This window comes from Giraffa tippelskirchi, chromosome 12, assembly GCF_054371585.1.
Source record: "Giraffa tippelskirchi isolate mGirTip1 chromosome 12, T2T-mGirTip1v1.2.pri, whole genome shotgun sequence".
Lineage (NCBI taxonomy): Eukaryota > Metazoa > Chordata > Mammalia > Artiodactyla > Giraffidae > Giraffa > Giraffa tippelskirchi.
The window spans coordinates 139,808,503-139,822,976 of record NC_137286.1 but is presented as its reverse complement, the minus strand read 5'-3'; the positions used below and the strand labels follow the sequence as shown (position 1 = coordinate 139,822,976).

Below are 14,474 nucleotides of genomic sequence, written 5' to 3'. Positions count from 1 at the left end.
CAAAAATAGTTCTTTAAAAAGATCAATAAACCAAAAACTCTAGCCAGACTGATCAAGCAAAAAGCAGAGAAAAAAGGACTACAAATATCAGGGAGAGACAGCAAGTCACTACTGACAATATGAACATGAAAAGGATGATAGGGTTGGAGACAGGAGTGAGGGTTAATTGCAAAAGGGCTCAAGAGAACTTGGGGGATGGTAGAAATTCGGTGGTGTTCTAAAACTGGACCATGGGGATGGGCTGCACAATTCTGTATTCAAGAATTATTGCATACAATACTCTTACCAGCTGCTTTAGCTATTATCAAGGTTCTGGGACATTCTAAGCTTGATTTTCTAGACGCTAGAGTAAATCACCTTGCTGATAATAAAGTAAGGAATGCTGCCCTTAAAGGGACCAACAGCAGCCAAACTTCTGTTATGATCCAAAGGGATATTTCCACAAATGATAATTAAGAAAAACTGGCTAGAGAAGCCCAACAACTGGCCTCAGAAAAAGGAAAACAAATCCAGAAATTACATAACTGTTGGTTTGATAAAAAGAGAAAGCTCTGGTTTGGACAAAACAACAACCCAGTCCTACCAGAGACGTTAAAATTCCCACTCCTCACCACCATACATGCATTAAACCACTGGTCTACTGACAAAAGATGGAGAAGGAGATGGCAACCCACTCCAGTATTCTTGCCTGGAGAATTCCATGGACAGTGGACCCTGGCAGGCTGCAGTCCATGGGGTCGCATAGAGTCGAACACGACTGAGCGACTACACAACAACAACTGACAAATGACAGCCCTCACGAACCAATACTGGTGGGGAAACGTTAGCAAGGCCACAAAAGGCGTCGGCCTCACTTGTTCCACAATCCAAAGCACCATCCAGGGAAGCCATTCTTATTGCTCCCAGGTATCTTAAACTGTTTAATGAACCACCTGAGTTCTGGCAAATGAATTTTATACATTTACTCCATCTAGTGGATATAGATGTGTTTCAGTCATGGCCTGTATGTTTCCCACTGGACCGAAGGCTCCCCTGCAGAATTCCTCTCAAACTTCATAGTAATTGAGGAATCCATTTTTACTGGCCAGGCACTTCAACAAGTGTGTGCTGTTTGTCTTGTTTTACAACACTTTCATCGTACTTGCCACCCCCAATCATCCTGTTTAGTTAAACACACTAACATCATTACTAAGACTCAATTGGCAAAATCTGTAGAGACTCTCTAACTATTTCGGCCAAAAGCATTCCATTGATATTTCTAAATCTCAGATCCACCCCTTTGGAACTCATAAACTCATATCCTTTGAACAGTCACAGGATGTCCAATACACTTGACTCCTGCTTCTTTTGACCCACAGCTGATAAAAGCAGAGATACTCCAATATTGCAAAGGTCTAACTGGTGCTGTTAAAAGTAACCATGTTTTGGTAGAGCAATCTTTTCACAGTGTGCCCTCAGGAAATGAAGACCTTAAGCATCACACACTGATTGCAACCTGGAGATTTCATCGTCTGGAAAAGACACCGCCAGAACTCTCTTCACTCTCACTGGAAAGGCCCCTATCAAATACTGCTAACCAACCACTGTGCCACCAAACTCCAAGGAACAGACTCCTGGGTTCATGTGACACCCCTGAAGAAAGTGCAAATTCTGACTGGAACTGCGTGTCATCTGGGGACCTGAAAGCAAAGATATTCCAGAACTGAAGCAGACTACAACTGATGAGACAGCTTTCTACATAAATATAATACGTAAAACAATCATATCATAAAAAAGAAGAAAAGGGAACAGAACTATATAGATATAACATTTCTCTATTTTCTGGAGTTAAGTCAGGATAAATCAAAAGTAGATGCTAGTAAGTTAAGATATACATGGTAATATACAAACAAATATTATCCAGCCATAGGAAGGAATGGAGTTCTAATACATGCTATACCATGGAAGACTCTTGAAAACATTATGCTAAGTGAAATAAGCCAGAAACAAAACAACAAATATTGTGTGATTCCACTTATATGAAATACCTAAAAGAGGCAAATTTAGAGAGACAGAAAGTAGATTAGAGAATACCAGGTGCTGGGGAATGAGGAGTTACTGTTAATGGGTACAGAGTTTCTGTTTGGAGTGATGAAAAAATTGAGGGGATAATGATGTCTGCAAAGCACTGTGAATATGATGATGCCGCTAAACTGTACACTTAGAATTATTAAGATGGCAAAGCTTGTTATACATATTTTACAATTTTTTAAAGAGGCATATGGGTAAGCCTGAGGGCAACCACTAAAAAAATGGTGAAAAAAATCATTAAAGAAATAAAAAATATCATGTAAGAAAATATTAACTTAATGCAAAAGGAAGCAACAGTAAAAGAACAAAAAAGAGATGAGACATATATTAATAGAAACCAATACCAAATAAATACATTACAAGAAAGGAAAACTACAGACTAATGTCACTCATGAATATAGATATAAAGCCCTCAAAAAATATTCACAAATCAAATCCAACAATGTATACATAAAAAGAACTATAGGCCATGACCAAATGGGATTTATTCCAGGTATACAAGCCTAGCCCAATATTCAGAAATCAGTTAATATAATCTGCCACATCAACAAGGCTAAAGAAGAAAAATCATATGATCATATCAATTGATTACAGAAAAATAACTTGACAAAATTCAACAGTGATTCATGTAAAAAAAAAAAAAACCTCAGTAAATGGGGAATAAAAACCATCTATAGAACATCTACAATTAACATCAGACTTAACAGTGGGAATCTGGATGCTTTCCCTAAGATGGGGACCAAGGCAAACAGGAGTCTCATCACTCCTATTTAATGTCTTACTAAAACCATTAGTTAGTGCAACTAGACAAGAAAAGGGAAGAGAATCTTACTGTATTACAAAGGTATGAAATCACCTCACTTGAAGGGGCTGGGAAGAAAAGGTGCTAACCCAAGTAACTGTGGAAATGAGTGGAATCTCTACGACTAAAGGGAAAGGAACTCTACCTAAGCACTGGACTTTAAAGTCTTTTCCCGTGAAGTATGGTTTAACAAGTCAGATACTGCTACATGTACACTGAAACTGAATAACTGAGTGACTGGATAATGGATGGTGGGAGCCAGGTTTCTCACTGTTAGGGTGAAAATTTACAAACAAGCCAGGTGAGGAGGCTAGAATGATCCATGTGGTAATGGATTAGAATATAGTATGAACTCACCTTTAGCTTAATATAGATACAGAAGGTTACATAAGAAAAAAAAAAAAAAAGAAATATTTCTAGATGTGTATATATGCATGGATTACTATTTACGCATATTTCTTTGCTCTGCCAGCTGAGAGGATTTAAAAGACATTCCTAGCGGTGGGCAGTTATGTGCCCCCAATATGAGGGCAGGGTATTTCTGTAAATTGGGTGGTAGCAGCAGAGAGCTGCTGGGCTGGAGACAGGAAGGGCAGGGAAGCACCAGGGGCACCACTGCAACAGAGGAAAACGCTGGAGGTTCAGGAAGAGGGTTCAATAACTGCCTATCAGCAACGCTGCTGATGCTCTAAAAACAGAAGAAAAAAGCCACCAGAAGCCAGTCCATTGGCTTAAAGCTGAAGCGCTAGACAAATGGGATAGAAAGTAAGACACCTCCAGGCAGGCTTTTCTAAGCTGACCTTGGGCACATTTACTTTTCCCATCCCCATGTGTTCTGAAGGCACCAGGACCTACAGAATTTAACCTGGGAAGGGCTCTGCATGAAAGCCCGCTGCCATGGCCTTGGTGGGGTGTCTAAGAGTGCTGAGAATGGGGCAATGCGCTAAGAGGAATGAAGTGCATTACAAGCTGAGCCCCAGGAGCCTTAGAAGTCAGTGACCGGGTGTGGTCACTGGACCCATTGTTGAAGAGGCCACAGAAGCTAGCCCCTTCATAGGCCAGAAAAGGACTTTCTGGAAGGGTCTGAGTACACCCCTTCAGGGGCTCCTCTGGCTTCACTGTTGACCCCAGAACCCAGAGACATTACCAGGCCAGGATCTAGGAAATGGGAAGGTGGGATGCACAAGCCAGGTGGCTCCTGGCATGGAACACCAGTGAGTCAGGAAGCACGGAGTAAGCAGATGTAATCATGTTCCAGAGCAGGAGCCTCTGATTTGGTTTCTGAACCCAATTCTGTCATTCTCTGCTTTGAGAGTCAGTCAGCCTCTGCGAGCCTTGGTTTCGTCCTCTTTATAAATGAGTCACCCAGCTTCTTCCCATGGTGATCAGGGAACAGAATGAAGTCATGTATGTGCATGTAACTGGCAAACAAGCAAATCTCAACCAGCGGTTCTCAAAGCGTCATCTGAGGACACCTGGGGTGGGGAGGTGGCACTCTGAGACCCTGTGAAAGGGTCTTCCAGGTCTCCCCTTCTCCAACCGGCTTGTGCATGAGCCTGGAAATTTCTCGGTAAACTTTCTCCAAGAGAGGTGATATGCGACTCCAACTGTCCTTAATCAAACTAATGAGATTTTTTAAAATATAAAACCACGCCACTCTTCTTTTTTAAATATTTTTCATTAAAGATGCAATCTGCGTTCAATTTAAATGGATTTGTGATTTTTAAATGCCTAAACTTTTAAATTCCTCATGACGTTAAAAAAAAAAAAATCAGCAGATATAAGCAAAAACTCTTGGGGGTCCGCAATAATTTCTCAGCGTGTAACGGGGTCCTGAGACCAAACAGCTTGGGAACCGCTGCGTGAACAACCAGGTGGAGGCGAGCCGCCTCTCAGAAGCCGGCTCCCGGCCCTACGTTCAGGGCTTCCCTGCGTGGGGCCGCGAGTTTTGTTTTCTGGGTTTGAGAGGTCGAACGTTTGTACCCACTTTCCGGACTCAGGCAACGGCCCTCCCGCACTGAGGCACTGACATTGTCGCGGGGGAGCGAGCCCCGCGGGGCGTTGGCGACCGTGGCAAAGGTCGAGCACACGCGCTCGGGAGGCTCATGGAGCTCGCGGCCCGCGGGGCTTCCCGCCAGGGGCCGAGGAGGCCGCGCCTGCGCAGCGCGGAGCCGAATGCCGACCCACAGCGAGCGAGGCCGAGCGGAGGGGGACTGGGGACCTGCACTCACAGCCTAGGCAACGCCGCCGCCGCCGCCGCCGCCGCTCCTCGCGCCGCCCTCCTCAGCAGACGCAGCGCCATCTTCTCGACGCGCGCGCCCCGCCCCCGCCCTGTCCTTCTCCACTACGTTCCGCCCCTCTCTCCACGCCCCGCCCACTCCCCGCAAGCCACGCCCCCCGCTCTGCGCACGTGCCCGCTCGGGCTGTCAGAGAGCTTACAGGCTGAGCTCAGTTCAGTCGAGTCACTCAGTCGAGTCCGACTCTTTGCGGCCCCATGGACTGCAGCACGTCAGGCCTCCCTGTCCATCACCAACTCCCGGAGTTTACTCAAACTCATGTCCATTGATTCCGTGATGCCATCCAACCATCTCATCCTCTGTTCGTCCCCTTTTCCTCCTGCCTTCAATCTTTCCCAGCATCAGGGTCTTTTCTAGTGAGTCATTTCTTCACATCAGGTGGCCAAAGTATTGGAGTTTCAGCTTCAACATCAGTCCTTCCAATGAATATTCAGGACTGATTTCCTTTAGGATGAACTGGTTGGATCTCCTTGCAGTCCAAGGGGCTCTCAAGAGTCTTCCCTTGGGCTTCCCTTGTGGCTCAGCTGGTCAAGAATCCACCTGTAATGTGGGAGACCTGGGTTCGATCCCTGGGTTGGGAAGATCCCCTGGAGAAGGGAAAGGCTACCCACTCCAGTATTCTGGCCTGGAGAATTCCATGAACTGTATAGTCCATGGGTTCGCAGAGTCTGACACAACTGAGTGACTTTCACTTCAATTCACTTCAGGTTGGCTACTAACAGATTTCGGGCTGAAAAGCAAGGCAAAGTCTAAAGGGGGGGGGTTCCTTCTTGAGCGGATCTTGGGGTGACTGAATCCAACCCTCCCCACACTTCTGGGTTTTTAGGGTGGCTTTTGAGAGACCTTGCATATTCCCAGCCCAACATAGCCAAATTTTCAAGGGATTTCTTTATTGGTTTTGTTTAAATACTACCTAACAAAGTTTGTGAGCCTCACCTTGTGCGTGCCTCGGTTAATAGTTAATCCTTTATGGGGCATTTATGCCTGTAATAGGATCAGAATAGCTACCGCTGGCAGTTTTCCGGGCCAGGGAAATATTTGTTGAAGACACAGGGCGGCACACACCACCCTTCGTTCTGATTCCTTCCTGCCAGATAGCAAATACAGCTCTAGCTTCACGGTCAGGAGAATACTAAGGTATTAAACAGCTTCTCAGCTGTGTGACTTTGGGCAAATGACTTAACCTCTTCCTGCTTCAGTTTCCTCCTGTAAAAAGGAAATACAAATAGTACTCACCTCATAGGGTTATTATAAGGTATTATAAGGATATGTTGCATTAATGTATATAAAGAGCTTAAAACCTCTTCTGGCTCAGAGCACATGCTCAGTAATATTAACTACTTATTATTATTATCATCACACCAATTCCTTTCTTAACACTCCTTAGTGACATCCAATGAGAAGTGTTAAAAAACAAATGAAGACCCACCTTGAAAATTCTGAGTAGACAAACACAGTTTCATCGTACAATCAAAGCCTAATCTGACTTATTTTGCAAGACAACTTGACTTAGGTTATTTCTTGCTTATGCCTCTGGGAATCACAAGCAAAACTTGAACTACTTCCCAAGGTTGATATGAGGTAACCGCTGCTCAATTCCTTATCATTGAAGAAAAGTCTAATACCATAAATATCATAACTAATCACTGTGAAGAATAAACAGTCACTACTTTCTCACTAAATGAGCTGCTTTGTAATAATATATCCCTGAGTCTCATTCCATGGTTTGGTTTGAGTGCTCCCAGTTTGTAAGACGTCTTTTTGGTCTGTCCACAATAAACTTTTACCAATTACTACCTCAGAGATTCGTTGGTTTTACTTCTGTTACTTACAACTTTTGACAGCATTTAGAATAAAACCCCAGTTCTTCACCATGACTCTGAACCCCATACTCTAATTTGGCCCCTGCCTGTCTCATCAACCTTGTCTCAGCCCCACCTATCTTCTTTCTGTGGGTTTTTTGTGGGAGGAGGGATTTGTTTGTTTGTTTGTTTGTTTGTTTTTTGGTCAAGCCCCATGGTATGTAGGGACTTAGTTCCTTGACCAGGGATGGAACCTGTACCCCCTGCTTTGGAAGCTTGCAGCCTTAACCACGGGACCACGGGAAGTTTTTTGTTTTTTTAACATGATAAGCTCTCTCCCACTTCAGGGCACATGCTGTTTCTTATCACCAGAACTGTTATGGCTAGACTGTCACATCCTCTTGGACATTTACCCTACCTGCCACCTACTCAAAGAGCCTGAGCCGACAACCCACACTAGAGCATCCTCCTGGTCTGTTTCACTGGCACACTGATCATCTCCATCACAGCCCTCATCACAATGTTTCTTTACCAACTTGTGAATTTTACTTTCTTACTGTTGCCTTTCCTCCCATGGTTCTCAAGGTGGGAGAGGGTATGCCCATAATCAGATGGGTTTTGGAGTGTGTTTGTCATTTAGAAAGTAGGGCTAGGGGATGTTTGGATTTTCCCACTCATAGAAAGTCTGCTAGTGCTCTAGTCTAGAAACACTGTCTATAGAAATAGAATGTGACCTCTTTGAGAGCAGGGACCCAGTGTATCTTGTCATTGCTGTGTGCCCCCAGCACAAGGCCCAGTGACTTGCCACCTGTAGGTATTTAATAAATATAAGATGAAAATGTTCCTCTAGCCTCCTTATAATTCTGAGAATTTCCATGTGAGTTGTTATCCTTAAACTAAAAATGCCCCGGACCCTATGAATTTTTTAGGTAAAATACAACCTCCAATGACTTTTTTGCTAACTGATTCCAATTTCTTTCAAATTCTGCTTGAAGAAATTATAGTTATACCCATTCTAACCAGGACTACTGTGGTTTTATTGAACCTCTTATGAGATTACTAACTTGTGGGTTTTAAGGATTGTTTCCTAATGTTGGTAGACTTTTAAATAAAACTTTATTAACTTCATCTACCTAGTATATGGATTCTCGGAGGATACTATTTTTCCAGATACACTAGAGAAAGGGATCTAGCTCTTTTCTTGGAGCTAGTCAAATCTGTCTTTACTCAAGTCTCCAAAACTGAAAGAAAAATAAAACTGTGTTTGCTCCAAGGGCACTAAAAATATGAAATTTAGCAGGTTGAATAATTCTGTGAGACCTTGTTGAGTTAAGCAATCTGGTGAGATAAGAAGGAAGGCTAACAGAAGCATCACACCTCCAGAGCACAATGGGCTTATGGGTGACGAGGGTGGGTACTATAATAACCAACCAACGATGATCACTGTTGAAGCTGAGAAATGGGTACATGGGTGGGAGTGGGGTTTATTATGTTCTTCAACTTACATATGTTGAAAAATATTCTTAACAAAAAATTAAAATAAAAATCAATTCAAATAATGCCTTGCCTAGAAAGAGCTGATGCAAGTTTATCCAAAGCCAGTTAAGCCTCAGGGCTGCTGACTTGCACTGGTCCCTCCAAGTCCCCACCAGGGCACAAAGGCATTTGCTTTTGTAAATTGTACCAAAGTAAGATATTTTAACTACCATTGGTTAAGACACTTGCTTCATCTACTCCAACTGTTCTTCTCTCGGATTTCCTTGGTGTTGGATGGCGTTGGAATGACTGCATGTATTTTGGGAGTCCAGCTAAGGAAAAGCTGAGTGGGGACTTATTTGGCTTAGATTTAATAGAATATGTTTGTGTGATTTGCAGTCACTTCTATGTTTAATTATGAGCAGTTCTGGTTTAAGAATGACTTTCAGGGATTCTGCTGCCCACTGTGCTGACTCCTGTGCATAAAGATGCAAAGGTCAGAGGTCATATCCCAATAAGAACGTGCCCCTTGGGCACCTGGCACCAGCAGTGCATGCGTAGTAAAAGAGAAACAGAATTTGAAGGGCATGGAACCAGAGACCATCTGTGGAAAATTCTTCCAGGCATCAGAAACGTAAAACTGTCGAGAGAGGGTTTGGTCCTTATCTCTATCTGGCCAACATGGACGCTCTCTCCTGTGTGGAACACACTCTAATAGCATCGTGATGGCTTTCACAGTGTTGACTCAGCTTGCCTGGGACCACTTCTCCCAGAATTTCCTTGCCTGTGGGATACCAGGTTGGGGCTGTTCACAAGAGACATTAGCATGAGCTCTGGAAGGTGGAGGTGAAGCCGCAGGTCCTGTGGGCTCACCCTGTTGATACGGGGCAGTCAGTGCTCACTTCCTCTCTTTCGAGATTATCTACAGATTTCTGAGTTCATTGGAAGGACTGATACTGAAGCTGAAACTCCAATACTTTGGCCACCTGATGTGAAGAGCTGACTCATTTGAAAAGACCCTGATGCTGGGAAAGATTGAAGGTGGGAGGCGAAGGGGACGACAGAGGATGAGATGGATGGATGGCATCACCGACTCAATAGACATGAGTTTAGGTAAACTCCAGGAGTTGGCGACGGACAGGGAGGCCCGACGTGCTGCAGTCCATGGGGTCGCAAAGAGTAGGACACGACTGAGCAACTGAACTGAACTGAACTGAACAGATCTCACGACTTTACCTTCATATCCAACCCATTCTTTTCCAACTCAGACAAATATTTATTGACATGATTCCTGATCTCAAAATTCAGGCGCAAGCTACAACATGGAAGGACCTTGAGGACATTATGCTAAATGAGATAAGCCAGTCACAAAAGGACAGGCACTATACACGATTTCACTTATATGACGTTTCCCAAAGTAGTCAAATTCATAGAGACAGAAAGAGAATGGGGGTTGCCAGGGGCTGGAGGGAAGGGAAATAGGGAGCTAGTGTCTGATGGGTACAGAGTTCAGAAAGGTGAACTCTTTCTGAAAGATGACCACAGGTCTAGGGGTGGATGGTGATGGGCACACAACTGTGTGACTGTACTTAATGCCACTGAGCTGTACATGTAATATGGCTAAAATGGTGAATTTTATGAAGTTCATATTTTTCCAAATAAGAAAAAAGATTTCATTTACCTATTTTTAAAGTATAATTGATTTGCAACGTTATATAGTTTCAGATGTATAACATAGTAATTCAATATTTTTATATATTACCTGCCATTTAAAGTTATTCATATCCATGAATCTGTTTTATTATATTCATTCATGTTTTATTTTTTAGATTCCATATTTAAGTGAAAATATCCAGTATTTACTTGTCTTTCTCTATCCAACTTACTTCACAAAGCATAATACCCTCCAGTCCATCTATGTTGTTGCAAATAGCAGTTTTTAAATTCCTTTTTTGTAGGTGAGTAATATTCCATTGTATGTGTACATTACATCTTCTTTATCTCGTCATCTGTTAATGGACACTGAGGTTGGGTCCACGTCTTGGCTATTGTGAATAATGCTGCTATGAACATCAGTGTGCATATATCTTTTCTAATTAGTGTTTCATTTTCTTTGGATAAATGCCCAGGAGTGGAATAGTTGGATCATATGGTAGTTCTGTTTTTAATTCTTTAGAAAAACAAAAGATTTTAAAAAGCAGCATGAGATCCTTTTGTAGTTCATGAGCGTGATGATTGGGTGTTCACGCTGCTGCGTGACATGTGCCTCCCTGCAAACCTTGTTACGACACCGGCACATTACCCATCTGACGTGAGAGAAAAATAAATAAATAAATAAAAAGCAGCATGAAAGGGGCAGCCAGGTAAGTGGGAAAAACAGGTGAGCTCTGAGTCTGCTGGTGCATGTGGGAAGGGGAATACGGAAATAGAAAGGATGCTGCGATTCCATCTGTGTGAGAGGGGCAGGGAAACCAGGAGGCTCTGCAGAGAAGGGATAAAACTCTGGATGTGGGGAGTGAGCCTGAGATGTTAGAGGAAGAACAGAGCAAGCAGAGAGGACTGCTCCAGACTGTAAACCACAGGAGCGCCCAAGTCTCAAGCAACCATTGCCCTCCAACCCTCCAACATACTGGTCTCCTGAATGGAAACAGGGTACACTGTTACCACTTGGCCTTCTTGTTTTTGTTCTGACTGCAGAGAATGCAGGATCCTAGTTCCCCTGATAAAGGATCGAACCCTCGTTCCCTGCATTGGAAGGGCAGAGTCTTAACCACTGGACTGCCAGGGAAGTCCCACCGCTTGGTCTTAATAATTGTCATGAAACTCAAATAACTCTCACTGTTAATCTTCGAGGTACTGAATTTTTGTATTGGTTCAACTACACTTTTGGAAAACAGTCACACCCCAGGAGATACTGAATAACAATAATAATCAACCCATGGTTTACAGTAATCATTTCAAGCTTAAATAACTTAAATAACCACTTACAGCAGTACCGATTAGGAAAATGAAGCTGCATTATTCCTTTGTTACAAACACCAAAGGCTCTTTATCATAATCCATTTTCCCCTTCCTTTCCGTGTCTGGCCCATGTAGGTTATTTTCACCAAAGTTGCGTCTCAAAGGCTGGAGGGCCAGTGTCACTGATTCAAGACTTCAGAATGTTGCACTTAGAAAGAAGCATATTAGAAGTTCTGTGGAATAATTTTTCAACAGTGGCATGGATAGAACTACACTCAGAAACCATCCAGGCCTCCTGCTGCTCTAATACAAAACCCTCCCAGCCTTACCTCCTGGCAGGCGCTGCCTTTGATAACGTGATGACTGTGTCTGGCTTTCTTGGGGAGAGAGGAGACTGTGTCAAATTTAGGCCAAATGCAAAATAACTAGAGACCACATTGTGGACCTTCTGAGCCTCAGCTTTCTCTTTATAAGGTGGGGAAGTTAGACTTAGCTGACCTCTAAAATTCCTTCTGGCTCCCAAATACTGATTGTATAACTAAGATTCTTTGCTCATCTCAGACTCCGAAACTGTGCTGCAGCGCCCCCTAGTGTCTTAGGCAGATGGTTTCCCGATCCCCCTACCCGCCACCCCCAAACCTCCCACACGCTCTCTTTGGGACTCTCCGGGGCCCTTACCCGATCCACTTCCTTTTTTCCAAGGCCCTTTGTTGTTATTCAATCTCTCATCCTAGGGGAAAAAGTGAAAGTCGCTCAGACGTGTGCGACTCTTTGTCCATGGCATTCTCCAGGCCAGAACACTGGAGTGGGTTGGGCTCTTGCCTTACTCCACGGTATCTTCCCAACCCAGGGATCAAACCCAGGTCTCCTACATTGCAGGCAGATTCTTCACCGACTGAACTATCAGAGAAGCCCTCATCCTAGGGGACCGGAAATGCAAAAGTAGAAGTCAAGAGATACCTGCATTAACAGGCAAGTTTGGCCTTGGAGTACAAAATGAAGCAGGACAAAGGCCAACAAACTTTTGCCAAAGCCCTTCTAAATAACTAGATAATATTTGTGATGTTTGTGTTGAATGTAAGCCCTGTAAGAACAGAGGTTTTTTGCCTGTTTTGTTCATTGATGTAGCCCAAGCCCCTGGAACACGGCCTGGTACCTGACAGACATTTAGAATTAATTTGTCAAACTGGAAGTTTGAATCTTGAGGCATCTTCTGCCAAGATTTTTATCCTTTGCTTAATTTTCCTGTTGCTTTGTTTTTTTTAATTGGAGGATAATTGCTTTACAATATTCTGTTGGCTTCTGCCATACATCAACATGAATCAGCCACAGGTACACACATATCTCCTCCTTCCTGAACACCTCCCCCACCTCTCACCCCATCCCACCCCTCCAGGGAGTCGCAGAGCACGGGGCTGAACTCCCTTTGTCACACAGCAAATTCCCACTGGCCATCTATTTCACACATGGTGATGTATATGTTTCCATACTATTCTGTCCATTCGTCCCACCTTCTCCTTCCCCCACTGTATCCACAAGTCTGTTCTTGTGGCTGCTTTCCCATTAATGCCCTGCAAATAGCTTCATCAGTACCATCTCTCTAGATTCCATACGCATGCATCAATATTCAGTATTTGTCTTTCTCTTTCCAACTCACTTCACTCTGTATAACAGGCTCTGGGTTCATCCACCTCACAATGAATGCTGGAGAGGATGTACAGATAAGGGAACCTCTGTTACTTTAATTGGAGAAGGCAATGGCCCCCCACTCCAGTACTCTTGCCTGGGAAACCCCATGGACGGAGGAGCCTGGTAGGCTGCAGCCCATGGGGTCTCGAAGAGTCAGACACGACTGAGCGACTTCACTTTCACTTTTCACTTTCATGCACTGGAGGAGGAAATGGCAACCCACTCCAGTGTTCTTGCCTGGAGAATCCCAGGGACGGAGGAGCCTGGTGGGCTGCCATCTATGGGGTCACACAGAGTTGGACACGACTGAAGCGACTTAGCAGCAGCAGCAGCAGTTACTTTAATTCACTTTTTATATTAAGGATTATCTTAATATATAATATATATAATAATATATAACTATCTTAATATATAATTATCTTAGTATATAATTGTCTTAATATATATACTGTTTCTTCTTTTTAATTTTGAAAATTTTTTTTTATTTTGGACTCACCTCATGGCACACAAGTTCTTAGCTCCCTGACCAGAGATCAAAACCTTGCCTCCTGCACTGGAAACATGGAGTCTTAACCATCGGACCGCCAGGAAGTCCCCAGTTTCTTTTTTTTCTTAATTGCCTGTGCTGTGGGCTGCATCATAGCACCCATGATGTCTGCATGTTAATTTCCAGAACCTGTGAATATGTTACTTTGCAAATATGATGGAATTAAGGATCTTGAGATGGGGCGATTATTCTGGATTGTGTGGCTGTGCCCAGTGTAATCACAGGGTCCTTGGGACAGAGAAGCAAGAGGGTCAGTGTCAGAACAACAAGATATGACATGGACTCAAGGTTAGAGTGATGAGAGGCCCAAGGCAAGGAATGCAGGCATCTTCCAGAAGCTGGAGAAGGTGAGGAAACGGCTTTTCCCCTCCAGCTTCCAGGAGGAACACAGCTTTGCTGATGCCTCAGTTTTATCCCCATAAGAGCTATTTTGGACTTGTGACCTCCAGAACTGTAAGATAATAAAGCTGTGTTGTTTTAAGGCACCAAGGTTGTGGCCATTTAGTACAGCAGCAGGAAGAAGCGAATACATCCAGTAAAAGTAAAACCTGCGCAAGCACACTGCTTCATACAAACCAGCCAATTTCAAGCCCAAAGTGGCACAGTTGCTTTAGATGACCACAAACATCTCTGTCAGTGTCAGAATCAACAAACTCTTGCTCTGGCCAGAACCTCCTTGACTGAAAGTTTCTAAAGTGAGCAGCTTCAGTAATTTTTCAAGCCAGAATTTCGAGATCTTTTCTCTGTATGTCATTTGAAAAGGACTCTCCACCCCTGAACTGTTGAAATTGAGACCCAAGGCACTTATCACTGCCTGAAGTCACATTATA

The 14,474-nt window shown here is 43.6% G+C and overlaps 1 protein-coding gene and 1 non-coding gene across 4 annotated transcripts in view; one reads left to right on the top strand and one right to left on the bottom strand.

Annotated features, from left to right (window-relative positions):
* CLYBL (citramalyl-CoA lyase) overlaps positions 1-5,200 on the bottom strand; it is a 225,303-nt gene extending 220,103 nt beyond the window's left edge. For all 3 annotated transcript variants that reach the window (XM_081548983.1, XM_081548982.1, XM_081548986.1), the window contains exon 1: positions 5,104-5,200. In XM_081548983.1, coding sequence (XP_081405109.1) covers positions 5,104-5,174 — 71 coding nt within the window. In that variant the 5' untranslated portion in view covers positions 5,175-5,200. The remainder of the gene's footprint in view (positions 1-5,103) is intronic.
* Positions 5,201-10,654: 5,454 nt separating this feature from the next.
* Positions 10,655-10,759, top strand: LOC145530747 (small nucleolar RNA U13). The gene has a single exon (XR_014072047.1). It is a non-coding gene; the product is annotated as a small nucleolar RNA U13 (small nucleolar RNA).
* Positions 10,760-14,474: the final 3,715 nt, after the last annotated feature.